Raw genomic sequence first — 20,448 nt, forward strand, 5'->3', positions numbered from 1 at the left:
ATCTCTAGCGCTACAAAAATGAAAATGAACCTAATTCTCTTCAACCTAGAGAGCGTTCTTGGAGGCCCACCATGATCTATGGCTTTTATCCACGCTGACCATCCATTTCGTTGGATGATTTTAGACTATGAACCTAAAAATGAGGCAGATCTAAGGCTTAGTGTATCATATGGTGGTAATTGAACGCCCACCATTAAAAACTTCTCAAAAGTTAAGAGGTTGTTTTGGATCATGCTGATATTTGTGTTTTCCCTTCATCCATGTGTGACCTTATGAACAGGTAAGAAGGCAAATAAACATGATGGTCAGCCCCAGGAAGATTTCAACGGTGGGATTGTTGTCCCAACTGTTTTTGGTGGTGTGGTCCAATTGAATTTTGGATTTGATTAGTTTTTGAGCTCATGTACTAAAATAATTTGAGAAAATTAATGAACGGTGGATATAACGCATGCATCATGGCTGGCCCACAGAATTTTCCACGTCAACACAACACGTTAGTGGGTGTTTTACTGTGTTGCTGCCCAATCCGAGTTAGTTTGTAACACGGGTGTTGGTTTGTAACCCTGTGTCACACGTTTGGGGGTGTTTTACTAACCGTGGGGCCATGTTCATGTATGTGTCGTATATCAAGGACGTCCATTAGTTTTTCCAGATCGATTTAGGACACAAAAATGAAGTAGATCCAAATCTCAAATGGACCACACCAAAGGAAACAGTGGTAATTAACCATTAAAAACTTTGCGGGGGCTACAAAAGTTTTGGATCAAGCTGATATTTGTGTTTTTTACCTTTATCCAGGTCTCTCTGACCTTATCAACAAGTTGGATGGCAAAAAATCATTACGATGGGCCTCGGCAAGTTTTTAATGGCAAGCGCTCTGTATATTGTTTCTTGTGATGTGGTTCGCTTGAGATTTATATCCGCTACATTTTTTAGACCATGCACTAAGATGCTGTGTAGAAAGTTATGAATGGCATGGATATACAACTCATACATGAAGGTGGGCCCCAGAGTTTGAGAAGCACCCCACTGCTTGTCATTCCGGGAAACACGCATCCAGTCCCACCTTCTCGCAGGGTTGCACATTTCCGAGAACTAACAGTGGAGAGCAATGCCCACCATATATTTTGTATGGGGCCCACCTTAATGTGTACCATGCGATCCACTCTGATCATTGGATGTGTAACTCCATGAAGGGCTCAGAGAAACAAAATCAACCTGATATATGATTCAAGTGGGCCATACCAAGAGAAACGGTTTCAAGGGTTAGTTTTTCCTGCATACTATTTTCGATCATGTGGTCTACTTGAACCACGGATGTGGCTGATTTTCAGGCTCTTGGTGTAACATGGGGTGACTTATCTAACGGCTGGGATGGATTTTACATAAACACCATGGTGGGGCCATCCCAAGCCAGCAACTCCGCTCCTTTAATTAACATTCCATAGGCATCATTTATTAACGTTAATTAGCATTTAATTCAGACAGCTAGTTGGACGGTCCAACTAGTTGTGTGTAAGCATTTCTTTTATATATATATATATATATATATATATATATATATATATATATCCCCACCAACGATGGATCCCATCAGATCACCTGAACTATGGGCCCCCATAACGTGGAGATACTTGTGTAGTGGCAAAACTGTGCATTCACTGATGGAGATCCCTCAGTAAGAATGTCACACCATGATAAAAATAAGAAAACTAAAGCAAAGGCAAAAAGGAATTATTTAGAACACTCACCCACTGTTTCATCTTCTTTTTTTCCCACATCGAGAAAGCAAATGAATGAAACCTGCACGTTTACAGGGTGCTCTCCGCAGGTTACCTGGGTAAGAGGCCAGCCTGATAATATTTTTATTCATTTCAAAAATCCTTTTCAACATATACGCATGTTCACTACGTATATGATCCCCTAATCAACATGTTTACTGCTTGGAATTGATCAGATTACGGATGACAAAAGGAAGGATACCCCCATGATCAAAATACGCCAACTCCACCTGCACATTCCAAACTTCTGTGTCAACAACCATAGTGTACACAGACCCACACAAGTGGGCGCTCAAAAGTGACCGAGTAAATCATCATAGCCTTCTCCCAGCTATTTGGGGTCAGTTCTTAATGAGTTTTTTAAGTTTTGGCACAGGTATAACCATGTTTGGGATGCACGTCGATTGAATTGAAATCATCCACTTTAATCAAGAGAAGTGACAAAAATCGCTGATGTTCCCCATAAGTAACCCTCCAATTGCAATTACATCATTTTCAAGTCCTAGTTGAAATCAACACAGGTGCGACACAAACACCAAGGGAACTACAATTTGGTTATTTCCACATTACTGGACTATTTGCAATTCAATTCAACAGTGCAACCAAATGCACCTGAGATGTCATGTACCAACCGTCTCCTGCTTTCCATTTATTCCATGAAAACTGTCCAAGTGATAAAAGATGCATCTCTCTTTTTTTTCCTGCTTGGGGTTCTTCCTAGTTTCTGCGGGTCAACTTAAGATTTAATTGAAGTTGAGATTGTTTGTGAGAAGAATTCACAAAAAGATCATTCTCATTTGGAAAGTAGGTTCATGTGGTATCTGAAGCCTTGACCATTTCTTCCAACAACATCAATCTTGAGTTATTTTATTATTTCATTATACTATCAAATAATTTAACCCTGCCAGCTAGCAATTGAACCGACTGGTCCCAGCCCATATAAAGGGTTATGTCAGGTGGGCAGCCAGTCATGGAACCCCGCCATGCTCTACCAATGACAGTTCATATTTCCATATGAACTTTTGGCAATAGCAAAATAAGTTATTGCAAAGCACAACCCCAATTAGCTGGTGCAAAGCAGCAATGACGACGATGATTATTCAAAGAGAAGAAAGAAGTACCTCGGTGTCGAAGCGAGCTATACAGGTGAAAGACTTCCCATTGTCAGTCGTGACGGTGACATCTTGCCCAGGCTTTATCTCACTAACGCTGCTTGGGAGATCTATGTTGTAACGTTCGTGACCTGTCAAACCAAGAGTATCTGCATCCTCACCAGGCTTGAAACAGAGGGGGATAATACCCATTCCCACTAAATTGCTTCGATGAATTCTCTCAAAGCTCTTGGCAATAACTGCTTTCACCCCCTGACAAGAAAAAAGGATAGAATAAAGCATTACTAGCACGCAGAATGCAGGGTGGTGGAAAGATTAAGCAAAGAAGAAAACTCACCAGCAACATTGGACCCTTGGCAGCCCAATCTCGAGAGCTTCCACTTCCATACTCAGCTCCAGCCAGGACAATGGTGTCATGGCCATCAGCCTTGTACCTCTGAAACACCATATTGATAACATGCTTTCAGTTTATAACATATCAAACTGTAGGGGAATGCCTCTTGATACTGTTCTACATTCATAGACCATAAGTAACAGGTAAAGGTCCTAATAAGACCAAATTTTAAAGAGAACCAATCACCTACAGGTGGTTGTATGCTACAACATTTTCATGCCTAAAGAATCTGTTTCCACTTTTTCCCTTGAAAAGATTTTTCGAGGCAAAACATTTGTAACCTACAGCAGTTTTAGGGGATCAGTCATTGTAAAAAGTGAAAGGTTTCTGGGACAGTGAACCAGGAGTCAGTGCAGACACATCTCACACCATCCCAAAATGGTGATCGAGAAACATGACCACACATTTCAAAAATGGGAATATTTGAAATGCTTGCTAGACCCCCACTAACCGTCTTTAAATTGTGAGAGATAACATGCACAACAACCCTAGGTGAATGCTGTGGCATTGAAGCTCTCACATTAAAAAGAAATGACAGAAAGATGTTCGTACATCAAAAGCCCAAAAAATACTTGCTACTTGTGAACCACACAATCAGTAACCTCCACAAGTAGGAAAGTGAAGTAGAAACATGTCAAACAAGAAAAATGCCTCCCAAGCTTTAGCACAAAAAGACAACAGAAATGATTGTCTTGACCAAATTTTGTTAATTTTTCAGGACTTCTGATATTTGAAAAAACCAAGAGAGAATTCTTACAGAAGGGTGTCAATTTCTAACAAATACTGCTGTGCACATCCATTTCAGAAATTTTATGATCTCTTAAATTTTTATATAAAATTTGCCTAATGTTGTCACACAATACATATGCATGGTTGTGCTTACCACACCTGAAGATTCAGCAAAATTTTGGTCACTTTAAAAACATTACAAACAATAATACTGAGTTATCTCAAGTAGAAAGGAACCAAAGAAGGAAAGATGTAGCTCAGTGAAAAGAGTAACATAATTTGATATCATTGAACTCACCATCGCCGCATCAAAAACATATAGCTTCTCGCCTGTTGGAATGTGAACTGTCTTTGGGCCCACTTCTCCTTTCAAGAGCTTGTTAACAATGCGAATATTAGCAAAGGTTCCCCTCGCCATCACTTCATCATTGCCACGACGACTGCCATATGAATTGAAGTCCTTCCGGTCCACCCCACGCTCTAGGAGGTACTTTGCAGCAGGGCTGTCCTTGTGGATGCTCCCTGCTGGTGAAATGTGATCTGTTGTAATACTGTCACCAAAGTTAAGCAAGCAATAGGCATCCTTAACTCCATGGGGCCCAGGTGGAGCCATGGTCATGTTCTTGAAATATGGGGGCTCATGAATGTATGTTGATTTCGGGTCCCATGAGTAAAGTGTTGTGGCTGGGACAGACAGCTGGTTCCACATAGGATTGCCCTTGGTGATTGATTCATAAGTGCTCTTAAACATGTCAGGCAGCACGCTGGATTGAACCACCTGAACAGTGAAATTTTCTAAATTAATAATTGCTATAAAATTATCTTGGCAACAAAATCATAGGAGCAATGAAGTTCTAAAGCATGGTTTTCCAGGCTGAGGAAGTGACATGGAAACCGTGTAACAACCTCATTTTATATTTGTTATATTAGTTATGCAATCACATGAAACGAATGTGGGAAAGATGAAGCAGAAACGTTGGTGTGTACCAGGCTTTCTGGTAACACTAACACATTCTACTAAGGATGGCATTGGGGTGGTTTTGGGCCAGTCCAGGCTAGACCCAGCCAGACACTTACAGCCGAGGCCCAAGTCCAGCCCAAGCCTGAGCCCTGAAAAAATGGTTGGGCCCAGCCCTAGCCCGGAAATTGACAGAACCCCAATTTCCCACTTTAATGTTCATAATATATCCATTCAATTGGGCCATACATGCAAAAGAAACAGACACCAAAGAGCAATGAACCAACAGTCTACATTCAGGATGCACAAATTGCCTAGTAGGGGATCGAGATGGCATATTCGTAGGATATAATACATACTTATGAAGTCGGGTTCGTCTGGGGTTGGGCTAAAATGACATGAGCACAAGCCTGGCCCAAAAATTGATCGGGCCATGCATGCTAGGCCTAAGCTAATCAGTCCCAAAGCTGGGTTGAGCTTGTCCGGCCGGCTGCAGTCCAGTTAATAGGTCGACCTGAGTCCAAAGCTGGGTCAGCGGGCCAGGTGCGGCACCTGGGTCCAAAGCCGGGTTGAGCTCATCAGGCTGGCTGCAGTCCAAGTCAATAGGTCCAACCCTGGTCAGCGGGCCAGGTGGAGTGCCCGGACCATTGCCACCCTTAATTCTACAACATGATAATCATCGAAATTGTGGACAGTCGTATGCATTCTTGAATGCATCAGTCAACAACATGTACTGAACAATATGACCGGGAAAGCATTTGTGCTATGCATTCAACACAATAATTAATGTGGAAATAAATTGCACTATGTTTACAACATTATAATCATTGCAAGATGACATGTTCCCACCAAAATAGAGGTCCACAGGATAGCAGCTGTTCATGCCTGGGAAAAAGATCTAAAATGGTTTTTTTCTTTCTAAAAATAAAAACAAACTTCAGTATAAGCATCATACTCAGGGCTCATTTGGCATCTCTACTCTAATTCAATAAGAGCTTTTCAAATAAGAGCTACTTTAATAAGCTTTTTATTATTATTCTAGCTCTTGTTTTAAATAAGCTCATTTGGTAAAATCACTTTTTCAAAATCGAAAAAAGCTTTTATTTAAAATAAGCACGCTTGCAAATAAGAGCTTTTTTAGGGGTAGTTCATGTTAGTTGATGTCATTTTAAAACAATTACGACTCCTTTATAAGAGCAATCTCGATGGTTGTTTTGGTGGATCTCACTATAGATGGACCATCTCCCAAATGGCAAAAGAATGGATAGCTACAATCTTCATATTTTAACACATTTGGGTGTCCATTGCATCGGACATTGGATGTGACTTGTCCATCATTTGGAAAAAGTGGACGTGTCCACAATGTGGGCCAAACCTTCATGTGAAGCCCGTCTTGGATGTGGACCATTCATCATTACAGGCTGACCTTTGACATGGACCGTACATTATGTGGGGCCTACCTTGATGTAGGTCATCCATCATGTGGGCCCCGCCACCAATGCTAATTTTCCTTTATGTGGGGCCCTTCGAGGTCCACTACCCATCACGTGGAGTCCACATTTGATGTGTCCATCATGTGGGGCTAACTTTTGATGTCCACCATCCATCATGCTGGGCCACTTAGGAAATAGACCATCATTCATGCAACCTTGGATGTAGACCGTCCATTACATGAGCTCACCTTGATGTGGACCATCCATTATGTGGGGCCCGACCTTCAATATGGACCATTCATCACGTGGGCCCACCTTCAATGTCCACCATCCATCATGTGGGTCCCACCTTTTAAGTGGACCATCCTTTAGGTAGGGCCCACTTGATCTGGATAGTCCATGCTAGGCTACACTTTGACGTGGACCATTCATCATGTGGGGCCCACCTTTGATGTGAAATGTGCATTGTATGGGCCTTTTATCATGTAAGGCCCCACCTTCAATATCGGTCATTCATCATGCAGGCCTAGCTTTGATGTCCACCATCTATCATGTGGGTCCCACCTTTGCTATGGACCGCCCATCATGTGGGACCCACTTAATGTGGATAGTCTATCATGCAAGGCCACATTTTTATGTGGGCTATCCATCATGTGGGACCACCTTTGATATGCTTTGTGGGCCATTCATCATGTGCGGTCCAACCTTCAAAATGGGCTGTTCATTATATGGGCCCACCTTTGATGTCAACCTTCTATCATGTGGTCCCACCTTCAAGATCCACCATCCATCATGTGGGTCTCACCTCTGGTGTGGATCGTCCATTATGTGGGGCCAGACTATGATGTGACCATGCATTATGTGTGGCCTGCTTTGATGTGACTGTGCATTATGTGGACCCACCCTGATGTGGACCATTCATCATGTGGGGCTCCACCTTCAATACAAGTTGTTCATCATGTGGGGTTCCCACCTTAGAAAGATTGTAAAAAGAAGAGAAGAGAAGAGGGTAAGATGGAAATTACTTAAAATGTTTATGGACAAACTTGTCCTAAAATTAGCCAAAAATGTCTACTCGCTTAAGCCAAACAAGCTCTTAAAAAATAAGTGACATCTCATCACTTATTTCTTAAGAGCTTTTTTGCTAGTTTCTAAAGAATTGAGTGGTAAAATTAGAGCTTTACCAAACAGTCAATTTTTAAAATAAGAGCTTATTTTTAATTAGAACAAGCAAATAAGCTCTTATTAGTGGAGATGCTAAACAGCCCCTCAATGTGCATCCATTGGAATGTGAACAGGTAACAACATCTGTAAATTCACACGCTTACCTCTGCAATTTCTTCAGTTGTTGGCCAGATATCCTTGAAATAGACACTCCTCCCATCCTTACTTGTTCCTATTGGTTCCTTATCAAAATCTATGTCAACCTGAATTGGTAGCACAGTGCAAAAATGGTAAATTCATCAGATGTGGATCTGGAAATTTTGCTAAACTCATCAAGGTCCAGACATGAGAAAACAATGGATTTTTTTTTTTTGAAAGATAACGCGAAAGATTGTATTAAAAAGGAACAAAAAAAGAATCCTAGCAGAAATTTAATATCTAATATCATTGATTTCTTTACAATGGATTTAATATCTAATATCATTGATTTCTTTACAGAAATTTATCAATCAAGGAAAACAGTATACAGCCTAAAATATTACTTGCAGGAGAATAATCACGAAGCATATTAGAAGTAGAATCCCTAGCAGATGGAGAAATCTAGTGGCTTCCTTGGCCTTTTAAATTTCGATTTATAAGTCGACATTGTCCTTTTAACTTTTGGATTTAGTTGCATTATTTTATACGTTTCATTTGTATTTCTAAAGAATAATTGCATTGTGTGGTAACTGTCAGACTGTGCACCACCCATTCTAGACATATTGATAATAACAGGAAGAAGGAAGGACAAGCAATAATCCTTCTCAAAAACCCCAGGCATCAATGTTTCTGAGGTACATAATATAAAAGCATGTATAACATGGGAAGCAATCCAATATCTTAAATTCAATAGAATTTCAGTCAACATTCTAAAAGTAATCATGTTATCTTCCTTTTTTTTTCCTTTTTGGTTTTTGGGGGGTTACTTTTCTCACCATGACCACTCTTGACAGTGGAAATAGCAGGATTTAGCAAGCGCGTTGTATGAAAGATCACCTTTCCCATGCTACCAAAAACAACAAATGCCCTGCATTGAAAAGCCCTGTCTATCACGATTTAGCAGTACAGTCAAACACTACCTAGGCTAACCAAATATGGCCACAAGTATAAGATGGGCATGGCCTACATTTCTTTTAATGTCCATTCTCAAACAGAGGTCAGAGTCCAATCAAAACCGTAGGGCAATACAGCTCGCCATGGGAAATCACAGTTTCTTCCAATTCAAAGGACTAACAATGCTGAGCAGTGATTTTTTGTTAGGGACCCATATATGCCTGAAAGCGATACGAGGATGGAAGTAAATAAATCGATAAAAGTTTCTCAAACCAATTCATATAACTAGAAAAGTATATGGCTGGAAGATATATGGGCAAAAATAGTTCATCTCTACTATATATTGCATGAATAGCTATGAACATTTTTACCCATGCAATTACTTTTTTTAGGCAAAGCCTTGTTTGATTTAAAGGACATGAGGAGAGTTTTGTGACAAAAAGGAATTTGGGAAATTTAAGAATATATGACAGACCGACTGCCACTTCAACCGCTATCATCCTTTTTTACAAGGAAAGAATCTTTGATACTTTCACAGAGTAAGATGGTTGATACATACATCGCACTAAGAAATCATATGCATAGAAGACAATAAACTGAATAAACCATAAAAATCATGGGTTTAGATTCAGCTGGATTTTTATAGAAAAAATATACTAAAATTTGATTTTCTAACGGGCTGATTGGTGGATATTTTATGGATGGTCAAATGAAAACAGTCAAGGATCCACATTCAACAAATACATGCTTACTAGTCGGAAATTAGAATTTAGAAACATTAAATCAATATGAAATTTGGAAAATAACCTCTATAATGTAATTCCCACAACTTGAATGGTCTGATTGAGCTAACATATGCCACATTTACAATTTGAGGTTGCCCGAGTATCAACTCTACACTCTGCTAGAGTATCAAATAACTCCCTTTTACAACCTTTCCCACAACTTGCAAACCACAACTCTCTTCATGTGCAATGCGCGTCCCATATCCACTTGTTTTTATAATTATTTCAGGTTATGTCCCATTACTTTCATTCTTTTATGCTAGCTGAGATCATGTATTGTATCATGAACAATTTATTCTAACGAAAAAAGAAAGTGCAAAAAAATGCAAAGTTTCAGCAAGATGCACATACCGTGCCAGCAAGGGCATATGCAACAACCAAAGGAGGTGAAGCAAGATAATTAGCTCGAGTCAAGGGATGCACTCGACCCTCAAAGTTTCGGTTTCCAGAGAGCACGGCAGAAGCAATGATGTCTGCCCAGAAAAAATAAAAATACAAATGGTTAAAAAGGAAAAGAAATATAAAAAACAGAATTTTACAGCTACAAAAAAATGCTACTCAATAATTTGAAGGCATAAAGAATAACGCCTACCATTTTCTGAAATTGCAGAAGAGACTGACTCATCAAGATCACCAGAATTCCCAATACATGTAGTGCAGCCGTAGCCAACAATATTGAAACCTTGTTGATCAAAATACTTTTGCAACCCACTGCAACAAATGCAAAAGACATATCTCAATATTTACAGGAAAAGCAACAGCAAACTTTGCATTCTCACAATATCTTTCCAATCCACAGATACTAACACAATACCTCTTAAGGAGATATTTGGTAACAACGCCAGAGCCTGGAGCGAGACTTGTCTTAACCCAAGGTTTAACCTGATCAAGAAGGGATTCAAGTCAATAAACTGTTATCTCAATGCCGAATATGCATTCAAGTGAATCCGATCATGCATCATGGGTTAAGACTTAAAGAGTAAGAAGTGCAAGATAATTTAAGTCTAAAAAAGAAAGAAAATAAGGTATGGATCAGATTTTAAACATTGCAACTAACCTCCAGACCCAATTCACAGGCCTTCTTTGCTACCAGAGCAGCTCCAAGCATGACACTTGGATTTGACGTATTTGTGCAGCTGGTGATGGCTGCTATAACGACACTACCATGCTTGAGTTCTGCAGGCTGACCGTGGAAAGAAAATTTTGCAACTTTATCCTGTAATTCCTTAGGTACTGCAAAGCCCTGCAACATCAAATTTAAATGTTCAAAAACTAAGTCACACACACACTTAATGCATGAAGGGGTTGTGTTACGTGATATGAATTTTTGCAACTGCCAGCTTGGGACAAGAATGGGCAGCAACATGATCGGTTTGTAATTTGATTGAAATTTAATTCAAATTACTGTAATAGGTCAGATCATTGCAAAAAAAAAAAAATCAAAGATCTGACTGGCAATGAGTAGAGGTAGCTTGGTTTCTTCTGATGTGCAGAAGCACAATAACGACTTAATTTTGTGATCTCACCTTGAATCCAACTTTGTTATCCAAACAAGAATGCCAATCTGACTTCATTTCTTTCAAGGGAACACGGTCATGAGGTCTGTCACAGAGAAGAGTTGAATCTTCTGATGAATATAATGATTCAACAACTGAGTGAATATAGAACATGGATTAAACTAACACGAACATACCGCTTTGGACCTGACATGCAGGGTTCAACATCTGCAAGGTCCAGCTCTAGATAAGATGAATATGCTCTCTCTTTTTGAGGCTGGATCCACAAAAAGAAACCAATTACATTTCAGAGTCAAATGCTCAATTAAAACTGAATGGTTAAGAAAGGTGCATACCAAGTTGTAGTCAACGAACATGTTGTTTGCTCTCAGATAGGCTTCTATCATTGCCACCTGTTACATAAGAGAGTGGTTTCCTCATCAACCACATTTCTAATCCCCCCATTCCCCAGTGAAAACATTCACAAGTACAATACTTACAGTTTCGTCACTTCGTCCTGTCAGCTTGAGATATTGTAGAGTGACATGATCTACAGGGAAAAAACCCATGGTTGCTCCATATTCAGGAGACATATTAGCAATAGTAGCCCTATCAGCCAATGATAATTCACCCATGCCCCCACCTATATGAGAAGAGTAAAGATTTAGAACAACAGATTTACGTCAGAATAAATGGAACAGAAAGCCTGTGGCCTAATCTATACAGCTCCATGAAAATGAGATTACCATAAAACTCAACAAACTTGCCAACAACCCCATGCTTCCTCAACATTTGTGTCACAGTTAAAACTAAGTCGGTAGCTGTAACACCATTGCGCAATTTTCCAGACAACTTGAACCCGACAACACCAGGCAAAACCATGCTCATAGGCTGTAACTCAGAAGAAAGAAGCATCAGCTAAATAACACATTGAACAATTCCTGGGTAAGCATGCCAGTGCATGCCAAGAACAAGGGCACAGCAGCCATGTTACAGAAATTCTAGAAAGAAGGATATGACAATAATAGAGCTAAACTCTCACAACAGAACTAAAATGTGGATCCGAAGGAATCCTCTGAGGATTGAGCAAAAACCATTTTTTTTTAGTATTCTAGTTGTTAAAAGAAAAGAAAAAAACAAATCATATAATGTGTCGTCTTTGTTCATTTTAGCTAGCCAAAAAGCTGGGATCAGGCTTTGATGATGATGAGTCAGAAATACGCAGACAATGAGTCTTTTGGCAGACAAACATGTGAGCATACTTTGACAAGTAACGCTAAGAAGTCAGATTAAAGTGCCTGAACACGCGCGAGATCAAGATCAGAAAAATGCACCAGTAAATACATTGGTACTGCACAATCAAACATCAGCAACCAAAACAACAATGCATGTGAACAAATGATTTACTTCCAGTAACGTGAAAAGCATCATCCCGTCCCAAGCAATTATCATCCATCTGGGAGACTCCCCATTTCTTATGTCAGGGCCCCTTGAGAACAATGTCACTCATATGGCAGAAGTTATTCTCTCTTTTTCTTCTCTTTTTGGAAAGGTTATGATTTTATCAATAAGAGGCCCAAAGGCCAAAAGAATTACACCACAACCCTTTACACAAGATCAAACACAATCGTCGAAAGCGATTGCATTCTCCACCCAACCCAATATATCTAACTTGGCCTGTCTGAAAACCTCCCATCACCCGCCACTGAATAGCAGAAGGCTATAGATATATCAATATCCATGCCAACCTGGACAACCTCGAGGAGTCATTGCACAAGGCATTATCACTAAGCCAAACATCCTCCCAAAAGAGTATTCTTTTCCCATTGGCCAAGGAGAACCCTAGTCCCTTTCTTGAACCTTTACTTCAATCATGATATCACTTTCCACAAATACCTAGCTCTATACAAAGAAGAATTTTTCGTCCACCGCAAATGAACTCTTCATCTTCCTCTACCGTAAGATCTCTACGAAATGGAGGGGTCCAAACCACCCCCATCACCGGATAGCAGAAGGCTATAGATATATCCACATCCAGTGCAACCTAGCCAACCTCTGGAAGTCACTGCACAAGTCATTATCACCAAGCCAAACATCCTCCCAAAGCCATATTCTTTTCCCATTGCCCAAAGCGAACTCTAGCCCCTCCTTAAACCTTTCCTTCAATCTTGATATCACTTTCCACGAATACACACACACACACACACACACACACCAAGAAAAAAAAAAAAAAAACTCCTTCCATGGAGACCCTGCTCTATACCAAACCTACAAAGCCAATTTGCCCTTAGCGCATCATTCATAACTGCCAGTTTCCTTACGCCCTTGCCCCCTTCTTTTGTTGCTCTGTGAAGTGATTCAAACGCTTCAAGGATTGGATGGTTATTGTCAGAGGGAATTCAGTAATGTCATTAAGTGGGCCAATCAAGCAGGTCACAACTTTGGAGGACAAGTTTTGTATAACAACATTAGACATCTAGCCTCTCATTTAAACATTTCATTATATCCCATGTTGCTAGAGAGGCTGATTTCATCTCAGACAAGTTGGCCAAGGTGCCAGCCACTCCTCTTTGTATTGGACTTTCATTCCCCTACTTTCATTTCATCAATAAATCATAATTAATTTCTCAAGGAAAAAAAAAAATCAAAACATACAGACTTTTTTTCCTTTTTTTTTGGAGAGGCACAAAACATACAGGCTATGAGCTGTAACCATTAAAAACTAATTAATCAGGCTTCAACATCTGGAAAGAAAAATCCAAACCAACAGTACCCTAACATAATTTTACCTGGCCAAGCATCGCAGCCTCTGCTTCGATCCCTCCAACTCCCCAGCCAGCAACTCCTAACCCATCAATCATTGTTGTGTGGGAATCAGTTCCAACCACACTATCAGGGTAGAGTATGCCATGGGTATTGAACACAACCCTCCCAAGGTATTCCAGATTAACCTGAAATTTCATTATGGTGATTAACTTGATATACAAACTTAACAAAAACCATAATAACTCCATATAATGCCACATCTTTAAACAATTGTGTAAACGAAAGCTGGGGGGCAAATTTTATTTGACATTCTTTTACCTGGTGCACAATACCAGAACCTGGAGGAACAACAAGCATATTTTGAAAAGCAGTAGATCCCCATTTAAGAAATCCGAATCTCTCCCTGTTTCGCTGAAATTCAAGCTCCATATTTGCATGAACTGCATTTTCTGATCTTGCCACATCGACCTGAACCGAATGATCAATAACGAGATCTACTGGAACCTGCACGTAAAGTTGCACCTCAATATGCATTGTGAGAAATGACGAGAATGATAAAGTGCCAGAAAGCAAAGCACAATTTAATGTTCCCTGAACATAATGCTAAACTACATGACAACATCTTTTTACTCATTGTCTCAGATTTAAATGGCTAAAATAACTATGAAGGAACCCAATTCTGCTCCAAACAAATCTTACATACTAAAAAGGGTTTGAAACAACATGTGCATCTAAAATTATAATGGAATCACGTGAATATGTTTGTGAGTGAGTGCCACAAAACCATATAGAAAAATTGCTTCTCTTTCCTTTATAAAATTATTGAAAACAGCACATCAGGAATTTTGGTGCATCAGGACTTGTCCATTTGATAAGATTGTTGGTTCTTTGTTTCCTGACATTCGCCGACCAGAATAACCTCTGGAAAGACGTCAAGAAACATGGTAATAGCAAAAAATGGTCTGAAAAACTGTTCCTAAAACCAGTGTTTTAAATATCAACGATATCGGCCGATATATCCCACGATATATCTTATATCCCACCTGTGCGATATGAAACACACAAGCAGCGGGATATATCCCACATGTTCAATCCAGTGAGCATTTTTTAATTTTTGATTACTTTTTTTCCTGTAAATCATGTTAAATCGATGTCAAATTGTTACAAAACATGAAAAATCATGGATTGGGAGCTTCGATTTCGAGATTTGGAGGAGAAGGACAGAGTTGCGGAAAATTGAAAAAAATCAACATTTTCCCAATTTCTCGCAAATCGGTCTCAATCTTTGTGTCCAAACATAAAATCAAACATGTATGTAACCTGATCTAGTGATTCTTCTTTTGCTTTTGAATGTATTTGTTGTGTTTCCATGTCTTCTTACATTTATAAATTATATGAATACACTTGCATCTATTCAGTTAGACAACGTATGGATTATGACCACATACAAAGAAAGCCCATTATGTGCACTCGTTTTTTGTAATGTATTGATGTCTTTTTTAACAATCACTGAAATTCCATTAACAATTCGACCAATTTCCAACGTTTCCCCGTTTCCAACAACAATGATACATTACGCGATACAACTGATATATCCCATGCAATAACCGATACATATCTGTTTCCCAAGGGTGCAATATGTAATGCGATACCGATATTTCGAACACTGCCTAAAACAAGCATTATCTAAAACTCATAGGAGTTTGCATAAGAACAGAGGAAAAAACGCACCAAGGGGTTGATCTTATTAGAATCACTACCAAGCTTGTTCATAGCATCTCGCATGCAGGCAAGGTCAACCACAGCTGGTACACCAGTAAAATCCTGGCAACAAATACAAACTTATATAAATCAGCAGAAAACTTACAAACAGGGGGGATAGAGATAGACTAGCATTGCGATCTACACCTGCAAGAGAACACGAGCAGGCTTGAAGGGGATTTCAACTAGCTTTGGAGAAGTATTTTCCCAATCAATAATTTTCTCAACGTCCCCCTCAGTGACTTGGAAGTTGTCACAGTTACGGATCGCCGACTCTAGAAGAATCCTGATAGAGTATGGCAATTTATCTGTGACACAAGGAAAAAAAATGAACCCATCTCTTCCAGAAAATGTTCAGTAGGCTGACAAATGAACAGCAATTATGAAAAACTCTATAGATTAATGAATTATGTGGCAATTGTAGAACTGGTGACTGAAATACCCATATGGCACGGATCGTGCCCCTGAGTCCTCTGAAAAACAAAGATCATCCCCACCCAAACTGACCATTGCTATTGCTATTAGGCGGTATTTTAAACATCGACGATATCGGCCGATATATCCCATGATATATCTTGTATTCCACCTGTGAGATACAAAATGCACGAGTAGTGCTGATATATCCCACCTATTCAATTCGGCGAGCATTTTTTATCCATTTTTTTGCTATAAATCACGTTAAATCAATGTCAAATAGGTACAAATCTATGATTTTTCATGTTTTTAATGAAAAATCATGCATTTGGAGGTTCAATTTCGAGATTTGGGGGAGATGGGGCATGTTGCAGAAAATTGGGAAAAATAAAAATTTCTCTATTTCTCACAAATCAGTTGCAAATCTTTGTTTCCGAACACAAAATCAAACGTGTCTGTAACCTGATCTAGTGATGCTTCTTTTGCTTTTGAATGTATTGCTTGTGTTTTCATATATGTCTTCTTATGTTTATAAATTATATGAATAGACTTTAAATATACTTGCATCAGTTCATTTGGACAATGCATGTATTAGTACCCCATACAAAGGAAACCCCTATTATGTGCACTTTTTTTTGTAATGTCTTGATTTATAAGCGTGTATTAATGTCTTTTTCAACAATCCTTGAAGTTTCCATGAAAAATTTGACCAATTTCCTAATGTTCCCATGTTTCCTAACAACATCGATACATTACGCGATATAACTGATATATCCCATGCGAAAACCGATATGTATCCGTATCCCAAGCGTGCGATACATTACGCGATAATGAAATTTAAAATATTGCTAGTAGGTGATTCCATAAGAAACTAAGGAAGAAATTATTAAAACGCTGGAGAGGAACCCAAAGAACTAGATACTCTTTGGATGTTTTTGGGTGGTGTAAATTATTTTTGATGGTGTGGCCCATACAATGACCTAATCCACCATATTTTATGTTCATCTGATCATGATGGTGGGGTGCATTAGTTGGACACCTTGGATGTCTTACACAAACCAATTGGGCCACACAATTCTCAACTTCAAAGCTTTATTAAAGAAAAAATAAAAGATTTTTGAAGATTAAAGAAAACTAAGTAAATAAATCAGGCATTTTGGTAATTTCACACATCCAACAGCATTGATCAGTAATTTCCAATCGTGGAGCCATTATTTAGTAAAATCCAAATTAACGAGGAATTTTGTAGTAAAAATCATTCCGATGGTTTTTTTTTTTTCTTTTTGAAAGATAACATTCATATTATTTAATTTAGCATCCAAACTGCTCAAGAGTCAAGAGTCACAAAAAACAACACTATTTGTTAACCTTATCACCGTATCACTATCTAATCAAGATCAAAGATGATAAGAAGTGGATTGGCTTTGACTTTATCAGACAGTGGATCATGAGGGGCCTACTACCTCTCACTGTCCCATCAAGATCCAGTAGCAATAAGGTTCGCCAGATCATTCCCCCGTTCCCAAATTCAGAACGGAGATATCATGCCCAAATGAACAAAATTCAGGGTGAAACAGCTTGACTTCCCAAAATAAATGACAAGCAGAAAGTTATAAAAATTAATTAGAAAAGAATCATTACTCCATTCCAGGAATAAGATATGATGCATACTTACCAATCCTTGGATCATTGAGAGCAGGCAAGCTGTAGTACTTTCCAAACTCGCCTCCGCCTGGCTTCGGGAGACTGGTTAAGATGCCCTTGAATGCATTCTCAGAAGCTGGAACCATACACCAATAAACAAAAAGGATAAATCAACAATCAAAGATCTAAAAGAAATAATGAACTCGAACTTCCATATGCTCCAATGTTATAAACTAAACTGCTTAACGCAAAAACCTACAGTTTCCTCTTCAAATATTTAGAAACTCAAAACAAACTAATCAACAAGATCCCTTCAAAAATAAACAGACAACCCATCAAATTGTTGAATGCACAAACATGGATATTTCGTTTACTGAGATTCAACATGCCAAACAGGCTACTTCAAATGCAAATACTTTCCCAATAATTAATATCTTTCTATTCATCCAAACAAAACTAATCCATCCAAGAATCTTTTCTTTTTATTTTCTTTCCTTTTTTCTTTTTTGTTTTTAAATTTTTTGAGAGAGAGAATCAATCCAAGAATCTGATATTTAAAATTTTTTTTAAAAAAGGGACGGACAAAACAGGGTTTTCTATTCAGCCCGGCAAGTGTACAGGTGGGCCCACCTTCTGGCAATCCAAACCATCCTCACAGTAGGGATGGACCATGCTCCAAAAGTCCACCTACTAAAAGAAATCTCAACCATGATATTGGTTTTTTTTTTTTTTTTTTAGTAAAGTTCATGTCAACTGTTAATAAGGTGCCTATCTTCAGAAAACTAACCAGAGATTTAACATCATCCAACCAAGAAAACTTTTGCAGCATGCCCTAGTGGATGAACACTCCAGATTGCTGAAAGGTGGGCCCTAACAGTAGCAATTGCTGGGCCAAATAGAAGAACATCTTACAAAAGCTCGTAAACAGGTGTTTCAATCTACTAGACCCAAACTTTTCATCTACTTGGATTTAGAAACACTGAACAAAACAACTTTTCACTTACATGATTACCTTGATGATAAGCTAACTTCTCACACGATACAGAAACCTCTGTTTTCCATTTCAATGATTTCAAAATAGTAACCAAAGTAACCAAACACGAATTCACCAAAGGCAAACCAAGGAAAGTGGAAATCCTTTTGACAATAAGCAAAAGTAAAACTCAACCTAGAAACATTAATTTTACCCCATTTCTATGAATAAGTGCATGATCGGGTGGACTTGACACGACAAGCAGGATGGATGTCATCTGCCCAACTCAAGAGTGATGTCATTTCTACAGACTTCAAATAACGCAGCTAATGACTCAGGGCAGAAATGAACCTTTTTCTTTTCCGAAAAAACAGACCACCAAATCAGGATTTATGGAATCTAAACACACTAGTCAAGCACTATTCCACCAAGAGTACAAAAAAATTCAAACTACCGAGTCCAAAAACCGAATTTCTTTTCATTACTCCAGTCCAGCAACACAAAATTAACTACAAAATACCAAACAATTGGATCTAAAAATACCATCGTCTAAAAATGACGAATATCACCAGCTGCAGCACAAAACAAAAACAAAGGGACTAGATCGGCTGATCCATTACCCATGGTCGCGATATTCCGCTGGAACCGTTCGATGACAGCAGCGGAGCTCCTGATCTGAGCACGAAGGCTGACAGGCGATCTCCAATCGAAGACGTGACGCGACGAGAAGGAAGATCGTAGGGATCGGACGAAGATAGATGAGGAGCTGATGGATCTGGAGAAGCTTAGATGGCGAGGGTTTATAAGATAAGATGGAGAAGAAGGTAGGGTTTTGGCGGAAAGGGAAGACGAAAACCTAACCCTAGAATAGGAAGAAGCTGCAGCTCTGAGGAGTCCAGACGAAGAAGCGGTTATAAACATGACGATCGAGCATCAGATGGAGAGGATTTTGTCAGGATAAGAAAACGAAGATATATAGAGAAGAGATGATTACGTCAGAGGCCGAGCAGACTGAAACGAGAGCGAGCAAGCGAGCGACCGAGAGACGGACAGAGGAGAGAGATGGCGGCTTGAGAGGGGGGCGCGGATTAGTTACTGACAGGTCAGCATCCAAATCGCTACTGAAGTGACGTCACCATGCTCCGTGGACCCCACCATGATGCATGTGTTGTATCCATACCGTCCATCCATTTGGAGAGATCGTTCCATGTCATGAGAAAAATAATTATATAGATCTAATGTTGAAGTGGACCCCACCATAGAAAACAGTGGGGACAATGACATCCACCGTTCAAAACTTCTAAAGGGCCACAGAAGTTTCCGATCAAGCTTATATATTTGTTTTTACTTCATCTATGTCTATGTTAACCTATGAATAGGTTAAATCTAAAAAATACATCATGGTATACCCCTATAAATGTTTCAACGGTGAGTGTGACCGAGCCCACAGTTTTATGTGGTGGGTCTACTTGTACTTTAAATCTATTTCATTATTTTTTCCATTCCATAAAATGATCTCTACAAATGGTTGGATGGTATATGGTATGGATACAACACAGGTCCACGAAACTTGGTGACGTCACTTTAGGCTACCGACTTGTCATTATCTAATCAGCACCCAGGAGATGCCGGCTTTCCAAGTGCAAGAAATGAAGGTCAGGAGCTACGGCGTTGGAGTGAACTCCTGCTTTTATTCGGGAGGAGTTGAGTAAAACGTCGCCCGCGCATCTGCACGCTGTACTCGAGTTTTTTTTCTTCTACAACTGGGCACATGATGTAATGATCCTGACTGTTGGTCAATTCCAAAACGTTGGCGGATGATTCCTTCGTGTGGGAATATGTAAGTTCGCACTGTGTGGGGCCAACCATGATATGTGAGTGTCATCCAGACCGTCCATTGGATGTGGCCCCTCGTTTTTGGTCTACATACCAAAAATCGTCTTGAT

The 20,448-nt window shown here is 39.3% G+C and overlaps 1 protein-coding gene across 2 annotated transcripts; it reads right to left on the minus strand.

Moving 5' to 3' along the window:
* Window positions 1–1,713: 1,713 nt before the first annotated feature.
* On the minus strand, window positions 1,714–19,483 carry LOC131226125 (aconitate hydratase, cytoplasmic). 2 transcript variants are annotated; one of them, XM_058221833.1, is made up of 20 exons: window positions 19,123–19,483; window positions 17,561–17,665; window positions 15,619–15,779; window positions 15,442–15,534; window positions 14,029–14,214; window positions 13,734–13,895; window positions 11,691–11,835; window positions 11,445–11,587; window positions 11,301–11,357; window positions 11,142–11,221; window positions 10,975–11,050; window positions 10,506–10,691; window positions 10,263–10,330; window positions 10,041–10,159; window positions 9,800–9,921; window positions 7,736–7,834; window positions 4,315–4,794; window positions 3,231–3,329; window positions 2,903–3,145; window positions 1,714–2,011 (listed from the first exon to the last, which is right to left on the minus strand). In XM_058221833.1, exons 1-20 carry the CDS (start codon window positions 19,421–19,423, stop codon window positions 1,937–1,939), a joined length of 3,000 nt encoding a protein of 999 aa, XP_058077816.1. In that variant the 5' UTR covers window positions 19,424–19,483; the 3' UTR covers window positions 1,714–1,936. The 2 variants fall into 2 exon arrangements, with proteins under 2 accessions (XP_058077816.1, XP_058077817.1); XM_058221834.1 differs by lacking the exons at window positions 15,442–15,534; window positions 15,619–15,779 and having other exon boundaries at window positions 19,123–19,262.
* Window positions 19,484–20,448: the final 965 nt, after the last annotated feature.

This window comes from Magnolia sinica, chromosome 14 (genome assembly GCF_029962835.1).
Source record: "Magnolia sinica isolate HGM2019 chromosome 14, MsV1, whole genome shotgun sequence".
Classification (NCBI taxonomy): Eukaryota; Viridiplantae; Streptophyta; class Magnoliopsida; order Magnoliales; family Magnoliaceae; genus Magnolia; species Magnolia sinica.

Excerpts from the sequence above, each read along its gene's own strand:
- LOC131226125 (XM_058221833.1), bottom strand. The coding sequence starts at position 19,423 with ATGTTTATAACCGCTTCTTCGTCTGGACTCCTCAGAGCTGCAGCTTCT. Across the intron at positions 15,535-15,618 it reads CTGCTCGTGTTCTCTTGCAG|GATTTTACTGGTGTACCAGC; the intron begins GTGTAGATCGCA and ends ATTTGTTGCCAG. Across the intron at positions 4,795-7,735 it reads CAACTGAAGAAATTGCAGAG|GTGGTTCAATCCAGCGTGCT; the intron begins GTAAGCGTGTGA and ends TTCACTGTTCAG.